The 17,111-nt window shown below is 34.0% G+C and overlaps 1 protein-coding gene across 5 annotated transcripts in view; it reads right to left on the bottom strand.

Annotated features, from left to right (window-relative positions):
* Positions 1-834: 834 nt before the first annotated feature.
* MYO6 (myosin VI) overlaps positions 835-17,111 on the bottom strand; it is a 101,438-nt gene continuing 85,161 nt past the window's right edge. Inside the window, exons 29-35 of one of the 5 annotated variants that reach the window (XM_084203727.1) lie at positions 15,298-15,327; positions 14,702-14,740; positions 11,437-11,540; positions 10,075-10,206; positions 7,909-7,935; positions 5,557-5,775; positions 835-4,211 (exon numbers count right to left, since the gene is read on the bottom strand). In XM_084203727.1, coding sequence (XP_084059853.1) covers positions 4,012-4,211; positions 5,557-5,775; positions 7,909-7,935; positions 10,075-10,206; positions 11,437-11,540; positions 14,702-14,740; positions 15,298-15,327 — 751 coding nt within the window. In that variant the 3' untranslated portion in view covers positions 835-4,011. The remainder of the gene's footprint in view (positions 4,212-5,556; positions 5,776-7,908; positions 7,936-10,074; positions 10,207-11,436; positions 11,541-14,701; positions 14,741-15,297; positions 15,328-17,111) is intronic. The other 4 variants (XM_084203728.1, XM_084203729.1, XM_084203730.1 and 1 more) reach the window with 4 other exon arrangements.

Genomic DNA, 17,111 nt, shown 5'->3' with positions numbered 1-17,111 from the left:
ATTAATTACCAAATATATTTGCTGGACGTAAACCTTTTGTATTTCAATAAAACATAATGAAATTATTTACTTGAAAATTTCAGAGGGAATTGAAGTGGTACCTAATATTGCACTTAAGCTCATCATGTTACTTTAAAACTGATACAAAGTTACAATTGCTGATAAAAAGCCATACAGAAACTGAAACAAAACTACATTTCCTAGATAACCTTTGAATTACTTTAATCTTTTTAAATTAAAAAACTACCCCTGTGATTTGGCCCTTAAGATGAGAAAGTTCTTTAAGACTCTAAGGGGAACACAAACAAACAAACAAACATATCCCCACAAAAGCAATACCACATCTCCATCCCAAACATAAAGCTTCCCCCACAGCGCACACGTTCCAAGCAGCAGAGTCGGTGTCACCAGGCACTGACTGACACAATCTAAAATTAAAAGGATGCAGAGTACATAGCATAGCAAATGATAGACATTGGAAGTGATAGCAATAAATGTTAAAAAATATGTATTGAAAGTAAAAATATACTTGTTTCAATAAATACTGAAAAATGATGCTTGAGATTTAAGATAACAAAATCAGAATTTTCTAATAACAGAATGTTATTTTGGAGGAACACTTACCTTAGAAAGTAAAGACAAAATCTTCACTAGAATAAAGCTTTAAAAAGTAGGTTTAAGCACCAAAAACACCTCATGGAAAAACAGCAGACATAACCAGAAAAGGAATATTTTTACCCTTCTCATAACTTAATTAACCCTTATGCTTCAACTCTTCAAAGACAAAACAGTAAGAAGATACAAGTAAGATTTCAACACGGAATGTGTTTATTTTCTATTTTTAATTTTCAGTACAGTATTAAGAGGTCATTAAATACTTAAAATAAAGATATTTGAAGAAAAACCCAGAGGATTCAACTAGGTAAAGAAAAACCCACAATCTTATCAGTGGATAAAAGACAATTATTGAATGACCTTAGGATCTTCAGAGAAGCATTCTCAAGAAAATGCATATTCCTAGGTCACCTAGTCAGGAATGCAGCTTAGTGTGGTGATTCTCTTCCTATTCTTTGCTTTCTGGAACATTTTAAGCAGATCTCAACTGTAATGAACAGTTTCACTGACAGGCAGGAAGTATTTTTTTTTATTTTTTAAATGAAACACACAGAGTACCAAGCCAACGTGCTTTAAAAACCTCTATAATTTTCTCTATAATTATAGATCAGATACGCATCAGGTCATACTACAGTCCTAAATATCAACCCTCTCCCCTCCTTTTGTATTTTCTCTCCAAATCAACCAACTTTAATTATCTGACACAGTACAAGGGACCATGGAAACCATTGGTAGGCAGTTAAATATTGCCAGACATGTAAAAAAAATAAAATAATCTGAAACTAATTGAAAATTAATTATGTTTCACAAAAAGATAAGTAAAACTAAGAGCAGAAGCTGCTTTTGGTGTGGAGTGAAAAAAAAAGGGGGAAAAAAGCAGCCTGCTACTGTGCAAACTAGAATACCCTGATTTCTGGAATGCATGTTCTGCTTCCCTCAGGCATACTTCTGGAGCAATGCTGGGAGGCGGGAACATCTCATTTAAGATATCCAGCCACCAGACTCTCTTCCACTATTTCAAAGTCCATTTTATTTTCATGATAGCTCGTATTTGTTAGTCATTTAGTAAAGAAAAATTTCCATACACCCCATTCTGATGAATAAATATTCTTTCTAATGCCAGTCAAGGAAATCCTGATATAACTAAAGGAAGAGAGTGGAAAAATACAATTAATTTTATTTAAAGTTCCCTGCAGGTATGTTTACACACATACATACTAAAATATTTAAGCACATATATGTGTATATACCTACACACACATAAGATTTGAGGTTCTTTGCTTGCAATATTCAATCTCATAAGATCCATGGATTTTTAAAGATACATACACTGAGATGGAATGTGTTAAATCAAAACCCAGACAGAAACAAACACAGGTCAAGTCAGTGATTTTTCTTCCTTGGATCGCATGAACGAGCACAGCTTCTTGCAGTGCTAAGTGTTTGGGGACTAGAAGCTGTCACATTTTGGTTCCAAAGCAATAACATATTAAACCAGTAATCTAAATTTCATAAGCTGCACCTTTAAACTCACGCAACACAGCACAGGTTTGCACACAACTTTCCAGCCAGCAGTCTGATGCACTTCTCCTTTCATCTTCCAGCCAAAAAATGACTGTTTCAGTGAAGAATTTGGGTAAAATTCTTATTTGCAATCACATGAGCAGGAAGTTCAGTGGGTCTGCAGCAGAAGCTGAGATTCCCTGACACAGTGGGTGTGTAGAGAATTAAATACCCCTTGAATATCTCCAACATTATTCCCATAAGGAGTGTGTTGATGACAACAAGCAGACTGTGGCATGCAACCACAGTCTAAGGTCAGCAAGGAGCTTTGTCTGTGCTACAGAACCACCTCTCTTGAAAATTAAGTATATTTACGCATTTTAAAAATGAAAGTTTCCAGGAGGTTTCATGCTCAGTAAGGAGTGCAGAAATTATTTCATACTGTAAGCAAACTGTCAATTAAAAAGGGCAAAAATTCATTTTTAAATCAGGATATGTAATTGGACATCAAGCTACTTATCTTTTGGATTTCTATTTGAGAGATAACAAATGGTCATGTTTAATTTGTTGAAATCTTGGCCAGCAAGGTAAAGTAATGTTCACATAAGTGAAAGAGGTGCATCTTAAAACTGTATGAAATTAATTATTCCCACCCACAAAAACTCCCCAAACAAGCGGCTTAATAAAGGAACTGTTACAAGCTATGAAACTTGATAGAGGAGATTAATATACAGCTCAGCATCCAAATCACTATGATATTCCAGTACACTAAAAATTGTAGCTATTTCATCAGCACATAGTATTAAGATACATTATGTTATTGGACCAATTTTTTACACAGTCTAACGAAAGTTACAGACCTTGTATATCTTGTTACAGTTAAAATAAAGTGGATTTCTGAGGCTCAGGCCTCAATATTCAGTTAAGTTATACTGCCAGCAAAAAGCTGAACATATTTCCCTTAATGCTATCCTTAATCTTATATACCTTCAGATACAAAGCTTGGACAATTTTGTGTAATATGTTGAAATTACACTACCTGGCTAAACAAACTGTCCAAGAATTGCTAATAGAAATGTGGTCAGAAAAATAAAGTCTAAAGCAGATTTGTACTAAAAAGAGAGAAAAAAAAAATCTACAAGAGAACTGGTATCAGCCCTAAAAAGCAGTACATTCTTTGAGGACCTCCAATATTATACTATTTTGACATATATGAATGCTTTTCTTGGAATGTACAGAAAACCTTTTCTCTTAAACCAAGACAGAGAATGAATGAAACAGGGGTTTATAGGTCTCAAGTTTAGGAGGATTTCATATCAGGTTCTGGAAAAACAAAAATCATTAAATACAGACACTAACCAGTTTGCAAATCAGGACATAAAATGTCTCAGATTATATAAAAGTATACTCCAACTTCTCCATAACAGAAGTCAAAGCTAAGGCCTCGCAATTCCAGTTATTAGAAATAGCATATTCTCTTTACTAGACCACCACTTGAAGCCAGCTACTCAGTGTTTTAAAGAAGGAATCTTATAAAAAGGTGGTTGCAGTGCAGTTCTTTGCAATATGTACCCAAGTACAAACAGATTGCTTAAAAGTGTTAAGAGTTATAACAGAAACTGCTAAAGAAAATGCAACATAAAAACAAAATGCAGCAAACTACACTGCCTGAAGTTTCTTCAGGGTCCTCAAACCTAGTAAAGTTCACTACACAAATTAAACATCATGAAGTGTGAATTAACAAACCACATGATTAATAAAATCTGTTCACTTTATATTAAACATCTCTACTCTGATTACAGAACGTTTAGGCCCTCTGTAGCACAGAGGAACTCTTCCCTTTGTATCGTGGGCAAGGTTCTCATCTCGAACGCTCCTGTGCCGACTGCCCAGTTATTTCAACAGGTTCTGCAGCATCGCCGTAGCATAGGTAGGGCGAGCTTGTCTGCTTGCAATTGCGTTTTGGAGATACTGGATGCCTCCACAGCGTTCCCAAATTTCTTCAAACTGTCTCGGTAAAATTTCAGCACCTCGCTTTCGGGTTAAGCCAGTCTCTTCAAGGTTAAGCTCACACATATCCATATCATCCTTACCTGAAATGGTAAAGGGAAAAAGAAAACAAATTTTACATAATTCAAAGGTCCAATCAATAAAAATTAGATCCTTGTTAATTGCATTCCCTCTCTGTAGATCTGGTTTGCCAGTAGACCTCAGAGCTTATGAGAGAGTCCTCAGATACAGGCATTTTTCAGTTTCCTGGTGTTTTGTTACACAGAGAACACTAAAACAGTATGAGAATAAACTAGTATCAGATGCTGCAATTGACAAAGCTGTGCTTAAACAGCAAGCAAAAGGAATAAAGAGAAGAAGCTGAAAGATCATCATCTTGATATATTCTTCTGAAACCCATTACAGGATGACAACCGCATTTGGATTACATATACCTTCAGTTTCAGGCCACTTCACCGTGAACTGCTTTACTTATAGTTAAATGTAGCAAAAAAACTAAGAATTCCAGACTTTGGATCAAGTAGCTAATCTGTCAGCCTACCACCCAAAATGAACAGTTTTACCAAACGGGACAAACATAGGCAATCCAATGAAATTATATGTGTGGCTCAGAAGCTAAATCATAATCTTATTTTTAACAGGTACTCACGACGGCAGTGCTACTTTTAGCTATGGGCTTTGGCACTGAACAGCAACAGTTGGTATAAAGAATTCTACTTAAAACAATTTGCAGAAAATAAACTTTTGTTGCTAGTAAAGCATAATTCTGTAGTGAAACAAATTTGCTATGGCCTTTCCTCAGTCTCTAAGTTAAATACAAAATCTCAAAACACAGAAGCGTAAGCAGCATTTCTCCAGTGTTTTCTAGCCTGTTCCTTACCCTCCAGAAAAGGAGGATACATTTCACTACCAGAAAAATCTCTACCTATCCACTGCAACATTTATTTGAAATTCTTAGGATTAAAAAGCTATTTTCCCATACTAAGTAGCATAAATAGGGTAAAAGCATCAGCTTGCTATTATCCCCATGCTATGGAAAGACGATGTAACATATGCACAAATCGTTTTGATACAAACTCCTTGTAATTTTTTACAGAATGACAAGGAATTTCAAAGAATTACAAAAAACAGTGTAACAATGAGTAGACCTTTCCCAGATAAATTGTGATGTTTTATCTTCACACTGTCCCCATTTCAATGAATAATCTGAGGACTTGTAATAATAAAACCCTTTCCATTTGATTTCCCACTCGGCTTCCCAAATTGGAGTACGTGTAGAAGTAAAATATAGGACCAGTTACACATCCTAATGATATTTGGGCATTTGGACACCATCAGCAGCAGTCCCAAATCCTCAAATTCTGCTCAGATAAGAACTGCTGATGAAATTGCTATCAACTCTGAACCTTCTGAACTTTCAATACCAACCTGCTACAAGCAGAATGGGTGCCTTGTCAGGGTGAAGCTCCATTTGCCGAGCAATCCAGGGCCCATCGAAGTGTGCATACCACCAGCCCTTCTTCTTGTTCTGGGGGTCTTTGTACTGGTCCGCAGGGCGGATGAAGGGAATGCGGAAGTAGCGCTGCTGTCTGTTTATTTCAATCTCTTGTTGTCTGCCTGGTAGCTGAGCTGTGGGGTTCTGTTGTGCTATCATACAAAACATCCCCCCAAAAACAAGTGAACAAAACAATTAGAAAACAAGGAAGCCATATTACTTGCTTTATTAGTCAGCACATTAAAAAACAAACCAAACAAGAAAACAAATAAAGCCCCCCAAAATCCAAGAGATTCTCTCTCAAGGTCATTTGAAGTCTCAGCAAGTACCTAAAAAGTACTCCCATCTCATATAATGTACATTCATACATTAATTGCAACAGCTAAAACACTGGTTAGAAACGGCTCATGTTAGCTGGTGTACCACATGTTGCCCAATGGCATGTTTAAACAAAACAAAGTAAATTAAATAACATATTCTGCTTTAAATCAATGTTTAAGGTAAAACTTCCCATGTAAAATTTCTTATCAACCGGAAACATTTATCAGTAATTGCTTTAGTTCAGTCCATTTCTTTGTAGAAAAAGATCACAGCACACAGAAGCATTTTCGGTTACAAACATACAAAGCATCACTTGATGTCTGACAGTCAACACAAAAGAATGTATAATATTGTTAAAAGTTACCAATTTGTTAATAGAAATGTTGACAATAAATACTGCTTATTACAAAGTTGCCAACAAACAATTTTTTGCCTAGATTTCTATAAATCAAAATATGGCATTAGAAGTAATTTCTGGCTGCTTTCTTTTTTCAAGGAATTCTTTATTTCAGACCATTAAGATCAGCTGACTAAACTTCTAAAGGAGAGAGTTACATGAAATTTTTTTCAAGTTTCATATATATTTTTGGTAAATATTTTTCACATGCATATTTGGACTTTTTGAGTTCCCCATAGTTCAGACTCTGGAGAGAAACGCGCTTTCAAACAAAAGCAGATACTCTCTATGTTAATTCATCAAATGATCAGCCTTCTTAATCTTACATATACACTATCATAATTAGTTTTAAATAGCAAATGCTCTTAAAACCAACACCCTTTCCTTTAATAACTGCCCCTGCAAAAGTTTCTTACTGATCTTGTTTTAGTGGTTTACACCACTGTTACAGATACCCTGCTTAAGAACCTTTACCATCTCTACAGAAGAAAATCAGGATTAATTTTTTATAAGTTTCAGCATAAAAGGAATAATTAAAAGTTAATTCAATTTTTTTCCTTGTCTATTGAGTGGCAAAGGGAATTTCTGAGCTAACATTTAATAATATGAAAAACGACAATTACTTTTAATTACTTATTTTTACAGTCATGAACAGGACTAATATTGACTAGCAACTGCACCTTGAAATTTCTTCTGCTTAGATTCAAGCAAAAATATTTTTTCTAAACCTGAAAAGCAGAACCTTAAAAAACCCCTATGTGTTATACATATCAAATCTCTTTCTTTAATGTGTGCATTAACAATAAATATAGAAAAAAAAGGCACACAGATTTTAACACGTGAATGCTACTTTTATACATCAACTCTGATGAAACACACACCTTCCAGGGAGACAGAGGACATAAAAAACTAATTTAATTTTCTGCAAATTGTCTGAACATTTATCCCAGCAGATCAATGCTTAAGTATTGTTGAATACTTTTTGCACTGCAATGGTAATTGCTAAGGCTCATTTCTACCCCTAAGCATATCTAAATCCAAGGGCAAATCTAGAGAAAAGGAATGCTAAGCAGCCAATAGAGCCTCTACTTGGTGCTATAGAACTGTGGCTCTCTATTCAGAAGAAACCATCACCTGAATGTTAGTTTGTGTGCCAGGAAAATAGTCGTTATATTATGTTGATTCCAGAGTTTTGCTACAACAAAAAGCCATGTGCAGAAAATAAAAAAAAGCTAGAACAAGAATTTTTTGGGGGGGTTTGGGGGTGTGGAAAAAAAATAAGAGATGATACCTTCCAATAATTTCCATAACAAGGTTATTTCATCACTCTCCCTTCTCATGACTCCTCAAATGAGTAGGATTTCACGAAGACAAGTAAATTTTTAAATTACTAGAGTAATGAATAATTACCATCAGATGAATAACATTGTCAAATTATAATTTTTGTTTTTACAATTAACTTCTATGTACATTTGTAGCAAAACACTGGATCAATCAATGTTAGTATAGAGCTCTCAAGTGTTCCTATTCTTCAAAGTTAGCTCTAAACAACTGTCTCCTCACTTACTTGAGTTGCTCAAAAATGGTGCAAAATCTGTGAACAAATATTACATGTTGAACAAAACATGAAAGCGCTGATCCTTTATAAGTTATGGTTTCATTACAACATCAACATTTTTCACCAATGCTGATAACAGACAAATGGGAATTCTAGTTACAACATAAATGCAGATTCTAAGTATTTCTACTCATTTTCTACTCCTATTTTCATCGGGATTTAACCTCAAAATTAATCACCTTAATAATTTGCAATTCCTATTACGAAGCTTCAGTGGTATATATGCTAAGCCCAAATTGCTCTGACAAATCTGCTAGATAATTAATGTAGTACTTTTCTTTTTTGACATTTGCTAGAAAAAGACTCCCAGACCTCTGTTGATACCAGTAATAATATACAAACCAGTGCTTAGCTTCTATACTGAATGTATGAATTTAAATAAAGGATACTGATAAAATTACATTAAAGGATACTGTAAAAGTACATTAAATCAATGAAGAGATGTAAAGGAAAAACTACATCACTTGAAGCCCACATCCACTGACACCAGAAAGACTTTTAGCTTAAACACCTTAGAAATCAGAATTTCTTCTTACTACCTTCTCAGATGACTACAATACATATATAAGTGAAATGCCCATGTGGTATAATTATCTGCAATGCAAAGAATTATACTGGCATTAACATTAAGAGTCTCTAAAGGTCACTATCAATTTCTTCCGAACTGCAAGGTTCTCTTACTCAGAAATATTATGCCATATTTCAATGAAGCTAAAAAAATACAATAAAAAAACACAGAAAAGATTGCAGCAAATGTCTGAATGAAAGTAAGAATTTGAATATTCTCAGCTCTGTGTGCAAAAATCTAATCATCTGCTCTTTGATACTTCCCATCAGCAATACTATGTATGAATATTTTATCCATTTAGCTCCAGAGAGAATGTTCAAAGCAATTCACCTTGCAGAAGTGCTTCAAATGCCTTTTCCTGCCATTTCAGTCACAAGCTTTCTTAAGCACCTAAAACCACATTTCAGACACAAGGACCCTTTCTTTGATAACATCTTCTCCAGGGGTCCAGATTTTGCCTGCCATGTATCCATACATTCGCAGAAAACCTCAAACTCAGATAATGCTCAAGCAATGTATAACTCAAGTAAATGAATCAAGGGGAAGGAGGTATCTTTGTACATGGACTGAGATGACGTAGGGCACCTGGATTCCCTGGGATGTTTATTCTCCATGTCCGAGGACAATGCCTTAATCTCAGGCTCATGTGACTTTGGGGAGAGCACTTTCTCCCCATCTTCCCTTTCCTTTGTCTCTCCCATGAACCGTGTGGTAGTAACACAAATATCAAATATAATGGAACCAAAAGACAAAAGGAATGATCTGACTAAATTATTCCATGCATTTACTGTGATTCCATAAATTTCTTAGATTCCTTTTATACAGATGATCACCAGACTTTTAAAGCAGGATGTTGGGAAAAGAGTAACAGTCCATTCTGTCAATATCACTCCAGAAACCAGGTATGGAACTTCCAGGTCTGGCAGTCTTAAACTCCCACACTTTACTGATGAATGTAAAACAAACTTACTCTGATTAGTGTGCTGCTTTGTCAATAAACACCTGTCTGTGAAATCAGTAGAATAAGGGGTCTAAATAGAAAACAGGGTCTATGCAAAATTTGTCACCCCATGAGCCAGAATTACAGTATCAACACTCAGATTTTTTTAAAGGAGGATGTAACATGATGTATGTAAGCAGTGATGTAAACGACAGAATTAGTAGCACCTTTTAAAAGTCTCTACATCTATGTCTACATGGCTATATATTATGAAATATTAAAGTAGCACAGCAATGAACATTTAACAAAAATGCCAGCACCTGTATCAATAGATCAAAAACTCTTTAACAGATGTCAGCTGGATGTGAGAAAAGGTTTTAAGAGAGAGCTGTTCAGCATAAGTAGCTGGCTCTACTGAAAGTGTTTTCATTTTTGTGAAGAATTTGCCAGTTTTAATCTTTCCAAAATATTTACCTTAAATCAACACAAAACACTCCTAAAAACTCCAAGTTTCTTCAACCTAGCAAACCCCGAATCCATTCCAGAAATGTTCTCTTTAGAATATTAGCACCAAAATTACTATAAACACAAAATTATCTCTCCTCACCATAGTCTGTGACTGATTTGGGAGCACGCTGTTCTGTTTCTGCATTGCGTTTCTTATTCTTGGATTTCCAAGCATGATACACCTTTAGCCTTCGGTGGAACTCTTCTCTGCAAGCTGCCAAGAGTTCAATATCTATCCCAAAAAAATGAGAAGGGGAAGGCATGAATGAGAAAAGTCAGAACAATTATTCATTAAATGCTTTTCTATATGATTGGAGATCAAGTTGTGACACTAATATGATAAAATGTAATAAAAAAGCCCCTCACTCTCTGCAGCACAGGGTCTGTGTTTTATGGCCCAAAAAGTCCCTCAGAGTTTGACGAATCCTTTCCTGCTTTAGAATAAAGGCAATCCCCAAAGTAGCTGTTGTACTGGGACATTTGAAGCAGTAAAGTGCTACAAATATTTCTGTTGACAGTATCACAACGCAAGCAGCGCAGAAACACATAAAAAAATATTAAATTGCACTGCTGAACATTATTTCTGCAACTAAAAAAAAAAAGAAAAACAAATTTGACTGCTTAGATTTGTACTCTTTTTTCATGTATGTATTTAATTTTTTCTGAATTTCATTATGCTAAAAATTGAATGATGACAAGGCTTTTTCATTAGTTATCTCAGAGTATCCAAGTTGGCTTCATGAGGAAAGAACTCCACTTATTACTGCATTATCTACATAGATGAAAACATTGCAGCAGTCTTCCATATGTAAAAACACTAAAAGAAAATGCGTTAGTTTCCAATTTCTACATCCAGGAAGAAATTCTGAGTGATCTTAAATCACAAATTAACTAACTGCCTTCAATAAGCAGGAAGAAACAGTGATATCTAAAAGAGGAATAATTCTTATCTATCTTCACAGCATTGAGGCCAAAGTGGTTAATGCCCCACTCACTGTAAGCTTCCAAAAAGAAGCTACACATTTTGAAAATTAAAGAATAATAGGAATATCTAAAACAGAACATATTTTTGCTTTCTTTATGATCTGGTGACAGCAAGAAGTGATAGCAAAAAAATTCTTAGAACATGCAAATACTAGGTAAAGCATAATAACTACTATTCCCTGTGTGGAAATACATCAAACGGAGTGAACTTAATTAAGAAGTAATAACATGTATTTTATGGACCAAGATATTTATTATCATAAATATATAATCCCTAAAAGACATAACAATGGAAAGTCTGTTTCCTTAATATGGAAATAGCTTTGTGTATTGTTCTTTTGGGGGTAAGAGAATTTTTTTTAATGAATTTGTTATTGACTTAAACTTATGTAAATATTTTATCTTTGTTATAGGAAGAAAGCATCACTTTTCATATAACTACAACTTGAACTCTTTCTCAGGAAAAAAAACCACTTACCACAGGATGTGTTGATTGTATCACGAAGCTCTGCATATTTCCACTTACTGAGATCATGCTTCTTAGTACCAGCAGCAGCTTTTGTGGCTTGCACTGCAGGACCCCTGCAATTATTTTTAAAATATATATGTCTTTTTTCAAGGATCAAAAAGGAATTGTTTTAAGAAGAGGAAGAGATCCCATGATCAACAATGTATCATACATAGTAACACGCAGAATTCTAAGACAAAATACCAAAATATTTTCAAGACATTCAAATTATTAAGAGAAAATGAAAATATATTTTATACACAAAATCATATAATAATTTGATTGACCTCCTAAAGATTAAAAGGAATTGTCATTAGTACTTTTCATGCATGGAAAGACACATATTCTGTGTATCTCATCCCACACTGATGTAGGTTTTACTTAGTGCCAACCAGAAAAAAAAGACTGATAGTAGACATTTTTAGTTCCATTCAAAAAAGAGACAAGGAAAAATATTCCTGAAGTAGAACAAGGAGAAGGAAGAAAAGGCATTTCCTCTGCTATTTAAAATTGGTCTAGGACAAAATCCTTGTTTCAAAGCTTGAGAAAATATTCTTTCTTTGATAAAAACCTGACTTGAGAGAAGAAACCAAATCAATTCTATACTGGCTATCTAATAACAGCAATATTTATTCTGGGGTTGGGGGTGATGATATTGATCATCAAGAAATATCAAGGTAAAAAAGGCCACTTGGACTAAAGGCTGACCAGTAAAGAAAGACCGATTTCCAAAGGCAAAAGGCCTTCACCATGTAGTAATACACAAGTAAATCAACAGTAAATGCAAGTGAGAAATTATTACGAAAATCTCAATCATCTTCAGGAAAATGTGGAAGGTTTCCATGTACAAACTGAACATTAGATACTATAAACATAACCCTGAATTTCTTTTTTTCTTCAAGAAATATGGTATCAATAAGTGGAAGACCCTCCCTCAGGAACAGAAAACTTCCCATGGATTATTTGCTTATAAAATAAGTTGAAAACAATGCAATCTCCACTGAGGATCAGCACAGCTTTTAAACACTAAGGAATTCAAGAGCAGACACAAGATTTTACCAGCCTCTGCTCATGACTAAGAACAAAAATTGAGTTCTTTCAGGATCTGAGGGAATTTTTTCAAAAGAAACCAGATCTTTAATAAGGTAGCAAAGTTCTTGATGCAATAAGAAAAAAACAGGCTTTTTCATTGGAAGGTCTGTTTGTGCAGTAATATCTTTGCCACAATATTATTGGGCCAGGCACACTATTAATAGGTATAATCTAGTGAATATTATTTTAACATTTATTTTTCCATAAAGGTCTCATGGTACTGTGAAGTTTAATGTTTATTTTCTTTTTTTAATTAGAAGGTTATAAAAAACTATTATAACCTGAATTTTTTCTTTATGCAGATACAGCAGTTTTGAAAGCAGAGATAAAAATGCAATTTAAATTTCATTGAATAAACCTAACATTCTTCTTAATAACAACTGAACCATTTCTTCAGTATAATTAAAACTACAGAATCTTGATGTTGGAGTAGCAGCTTAATGCCTACTCACTACTAATCCGAGTCCACACACAGCTTCCAGTTGGAGCGTGAGAAGTTGGACTTAAAAAATTAACTCTGACTTAGAACTACTCATGACTGTAAAACAAATAACTGGACAAACTTCTTCAAAATATATACTTTAATATTTTGTTATTATTGGCATACTTGAAGGACATTAAGGATTCCTGATAAATAATTTCCACTGCCTGGTGTCTAACCTTCTTGAACCTAATTTGACAAATCCTAAGGATTTTCCTTATTTAGCAACATTACCCATCACTCTAAGAGTTTGCTGCCTAATTTAGCACAGCAGAACTAGGCTGTACCCTCTCTGGTTAAACTAGTAATCTTTAAAAATGCTAATCCAATTGAATGGCTTAGTCTTTCTATTAGGGTACTACTCTGCACTCTGAAGATCACTTGCTTGTTTTCTACATGACTTCAAGTATAACAGTCTGGCAGTAAGAGAAGCATCACATTTGACATTCAATCTTCACTGCTCCATATGAGAGTTATGTATCATAAACAGTATTTTCAGACTAAAAATACAAAAGAACAGTCTCATGTCAAAAGTTTCCAGTGTATGAAAAGTGAGAAAAATTTAGTTAAACAAGCAGATACTGAGAGGTATTGCATTTCAAATTCAACCAGAACGCAGAGCCTGATTTTTCCCTGAGATTTTTTCATCTTTTTCTACATTAAAAATTGGACACTGTCATTGGAACTATGTCAATATATGCAATACAATATGGCCATTTAAATTCACACGCTACCTTAATTACACATGATGTGGTTTATTCCTATTCTTAAAATAACACTGCAGGAGAAAAATTTAGTTACCAACTGCATTCCAATCATCCATGATGCCACTAGAAAATCCATCAAACATGTGAGTCTGATCATTTTCAGCCTATATATACATAGCTTAGTAACTTGTTAAACAAGAGATTCACTTTCAAAATCTCTAAACATTTTTCTTCTTCGGTAAGCTTCATAAAATCAATGTCAAAGGTTATTTCTACCCTCAAGTTGCAGAAGACACTTTCTAATTACTTGCTGATATGGAAGACAGTCACAAAAGTTTCTTTGAACAGAGTATTAGTTTTTTACCAACTAGTATATTCAGACCAAAACTATATTTATCTTTCCTTTTGCACTGTGCATAAAATCTTGCATTGACATTCAAGGTATCTCAGAAGGGGATTTTGTTTGGATATCTTAAGAGGGTTTTTAATATGGTCTTACCATGGAAATTTTCAAAACTGCTTTTATTTTAAGGGAACTCTAATTAGAATATTTCCTTATTAAATGCAACAACAGTTACATTACTGTTAAATTACTTCATTAACTTTGTACTGAATCTGTAGAAATATGCCTTTAAAACATGTGGAGCATTGTGTTCTGTCTATCAAAGGTGAGAGGAGAAGAAAGCTGAAGAAGCATTAATGAAATTACAGAAAATTACAGGGTTCGTGAACTATTCTTATTCTTTTTCAATATAATCAATTAAAATAGCAAAGAAATAATTGCTGAAAAACCAGTAAATGTAATTTATCTGAAAGAAATAATTTACTTATCTGCTTATCACTTTTTAAAAATCCAGATTCCATTACTTTTAATTTCATAATAATTCAACCCATTTCATGTGTGATTTGTTTTTATGAAAGGATTGATTCACTAGTGTTATACCTTCTCACCTACCTAGACAATATTTCTGACATTTCTGTGGCCATTTGTTCCCTACAAGAAAATTGGTACATGAGCATAAACCAAATACATAGATATAAAAACCAGCCTTTATAACTGTGAAAGTGTCATGACAATCAAACTGAAGTTAAATGAAGTGCACAGGAAATGGCTACTTAATTTAAATTATTTCCATTCAGACACACACACACATATATATATATATACATACACACACACACACACACATATATATATATATACATACACACACACACACACACACACACACACACACAGTCCTGATTCTGTAAAGAGCAATAAGTCACACAGGGCAGTGAAAAATGAATGGTATATGAAAAACCTTATAGCAATAATAATTTTATATAATAATTTTTAATAGATGTTATTCAGTATATGTGATTATTAAAGGGTTTATTAGACATAAGCAAAGTAGTGAATATAAGGTATTAAAAACTGATTTAGACATTACAGACCCATACTAACAAAGATTACTACAGGGTATTAGTATATAAGAGGACAATATCAATTTCTTTTGATTAGTGAGGCTTTTATCTATTAGAGCATTCAAATGGAAAAAAATGCCATACGCAGTCATTTGTGGTTTTGTTCCATTGGCTCTGCAAATAGAAGACATTTAATGTTAGACAGACTACTGCCTAGTTAATATTCTAATAATCTGAAGCAAGAAAAGGTGGGTCATAGCATTTCCTGCTCTCTCACATCTTCTTTATTACCTTATGATTTTTTTAATTATTATTTTTATCTAATTATATAGACCTCTTTTTCCCCCCCAAACTTTCTCATTCAATTATGACTTAAATTATAATCTGGGGGAAAAAAAAAAGTACAAGTGAAAGCTTCCCCCAGCCTTTCTCCCCTGTCCAATCTTTCAAAATCAGAGACTTTGAGACATGCTACTGATCTATTTCATGCTTGGATAAGCGTATCACAGGAAATAACAGCAATCCTCCAGTAGCTGCTCTGGGAGCAGGGTGGGTGCTTCTTCATGCAAGCTGTGAACAGACCCCAAGTCTAACTGCTGTACTGGAAACCCACAGGTTAGCACATGTAGAACTAACTATGCTGCTACATTAGGATTTTTTTAGATTGTTCCAATGCAAAACCTAGAACAAATACACTCACAACACTCTCTAAGACTAGCTTCTTTTGATGTTATATGCCATACTGTATGTTTCAATTAGCCACATAAATGAAAAAAAACTGCCCAGCTGAAAGCAGATACCTATTATTTAAATTATTTTTTTACTGAAGTGCTAATCACTACCATTAATTTACCCCTGGGTGCAGTAAATCACATATTACACATCCTTTCAAACTGTGGATGAGTAGTTAATTGGATAAAGCTAGAAGAGCTCCAGCAGATCCAGCACAGAATAAGCATAAATGAAAATGCTGGGTCTGCTGCCAGAACAAACAACTTTTTTTCTTTGATAGAAGCCAACAAATATATTTTTCAAGGAAACTGTTCATACTTATGCACCTTGAAATATCTATGAAAGCTATGAAAGTGAATATAGCAAGGTATTGTGAAAAAAAGAAATAAATTACAGGCACTCATGTTCAAATATGACAACACAGAAGTGTCGCATATTTCTTAAAAGTGAGCACATAAAATCACATTTTTCTTCATCTTTTCACTCCACAGTTACAACCATACAATGGAAAATACCCTTTTATTCACGCCAATATATAAGGATGAAACAATTTTCTACAAAACTGTGTGAACACACTCTTAAAGTATACTTACAGCATGAAATCAGTATGAAGTCACACATGCTTTACCTTATTACAGCAAAATTTAACAGGAAAGGTATACATACTTATAGAAAAGTCGGTGATTTTAGTGTGTCACATGCTAATATGTCAGTCTCAAATGAAGACGACTGTAGACTATAACTTCTTTAGACTCTAGCAAAATTTTGATTGGCATAATCTAAAAGAAGTCCTGGGAATTTATGATTTAATTATTAAATTACATTATTTGTTCTAACCATTAGTTTTCATTTCACTGAATTTCTATAGTTACCTTTAAGGCAACTCCTGAAATTATGTGCAAATCCTCTGATTTCAGTAGAAGATACTGGGGGGCCTGGGAAAGGTCCTAATTTGATTTTAAACCAAAATAAAATCAAATATTAAATTAAAAGCATTCTATTCAGGTTTTGAATGTGCAATTAACTATTTCAAGTAGACTTTAGAAACAAGGGGAAAAAACTTGCCAATGAGATAAAAAAGATCTCATATAAGCAGAAAAATCTATCACTTCTTTTCTAGATTTAGGTATTATCTTGCTCAAGAAATTATTTCCATCTGTATGCTAACATGTTCAGACCATTCAACATTTTCCAATCACTGAGAAGGGTCTTCAGTCTCCTACCAG

Source organism: Fringilla coelebs (genome assembly GCF_963513975.1).
Source record: "Fringilla coelebs genome assembly, chromosome: 3".
NCBI lineage: Eukaryota > Metazoa > Chordata > Aves > Passeriformes > Fringillidae > Fringilla > Fringilla coelebs.
The sequence above is the reverse complement of the archived record's forward strand: the minus strand, read 5'-3'. Positions and strand labels throughout refer to the sequence as shown.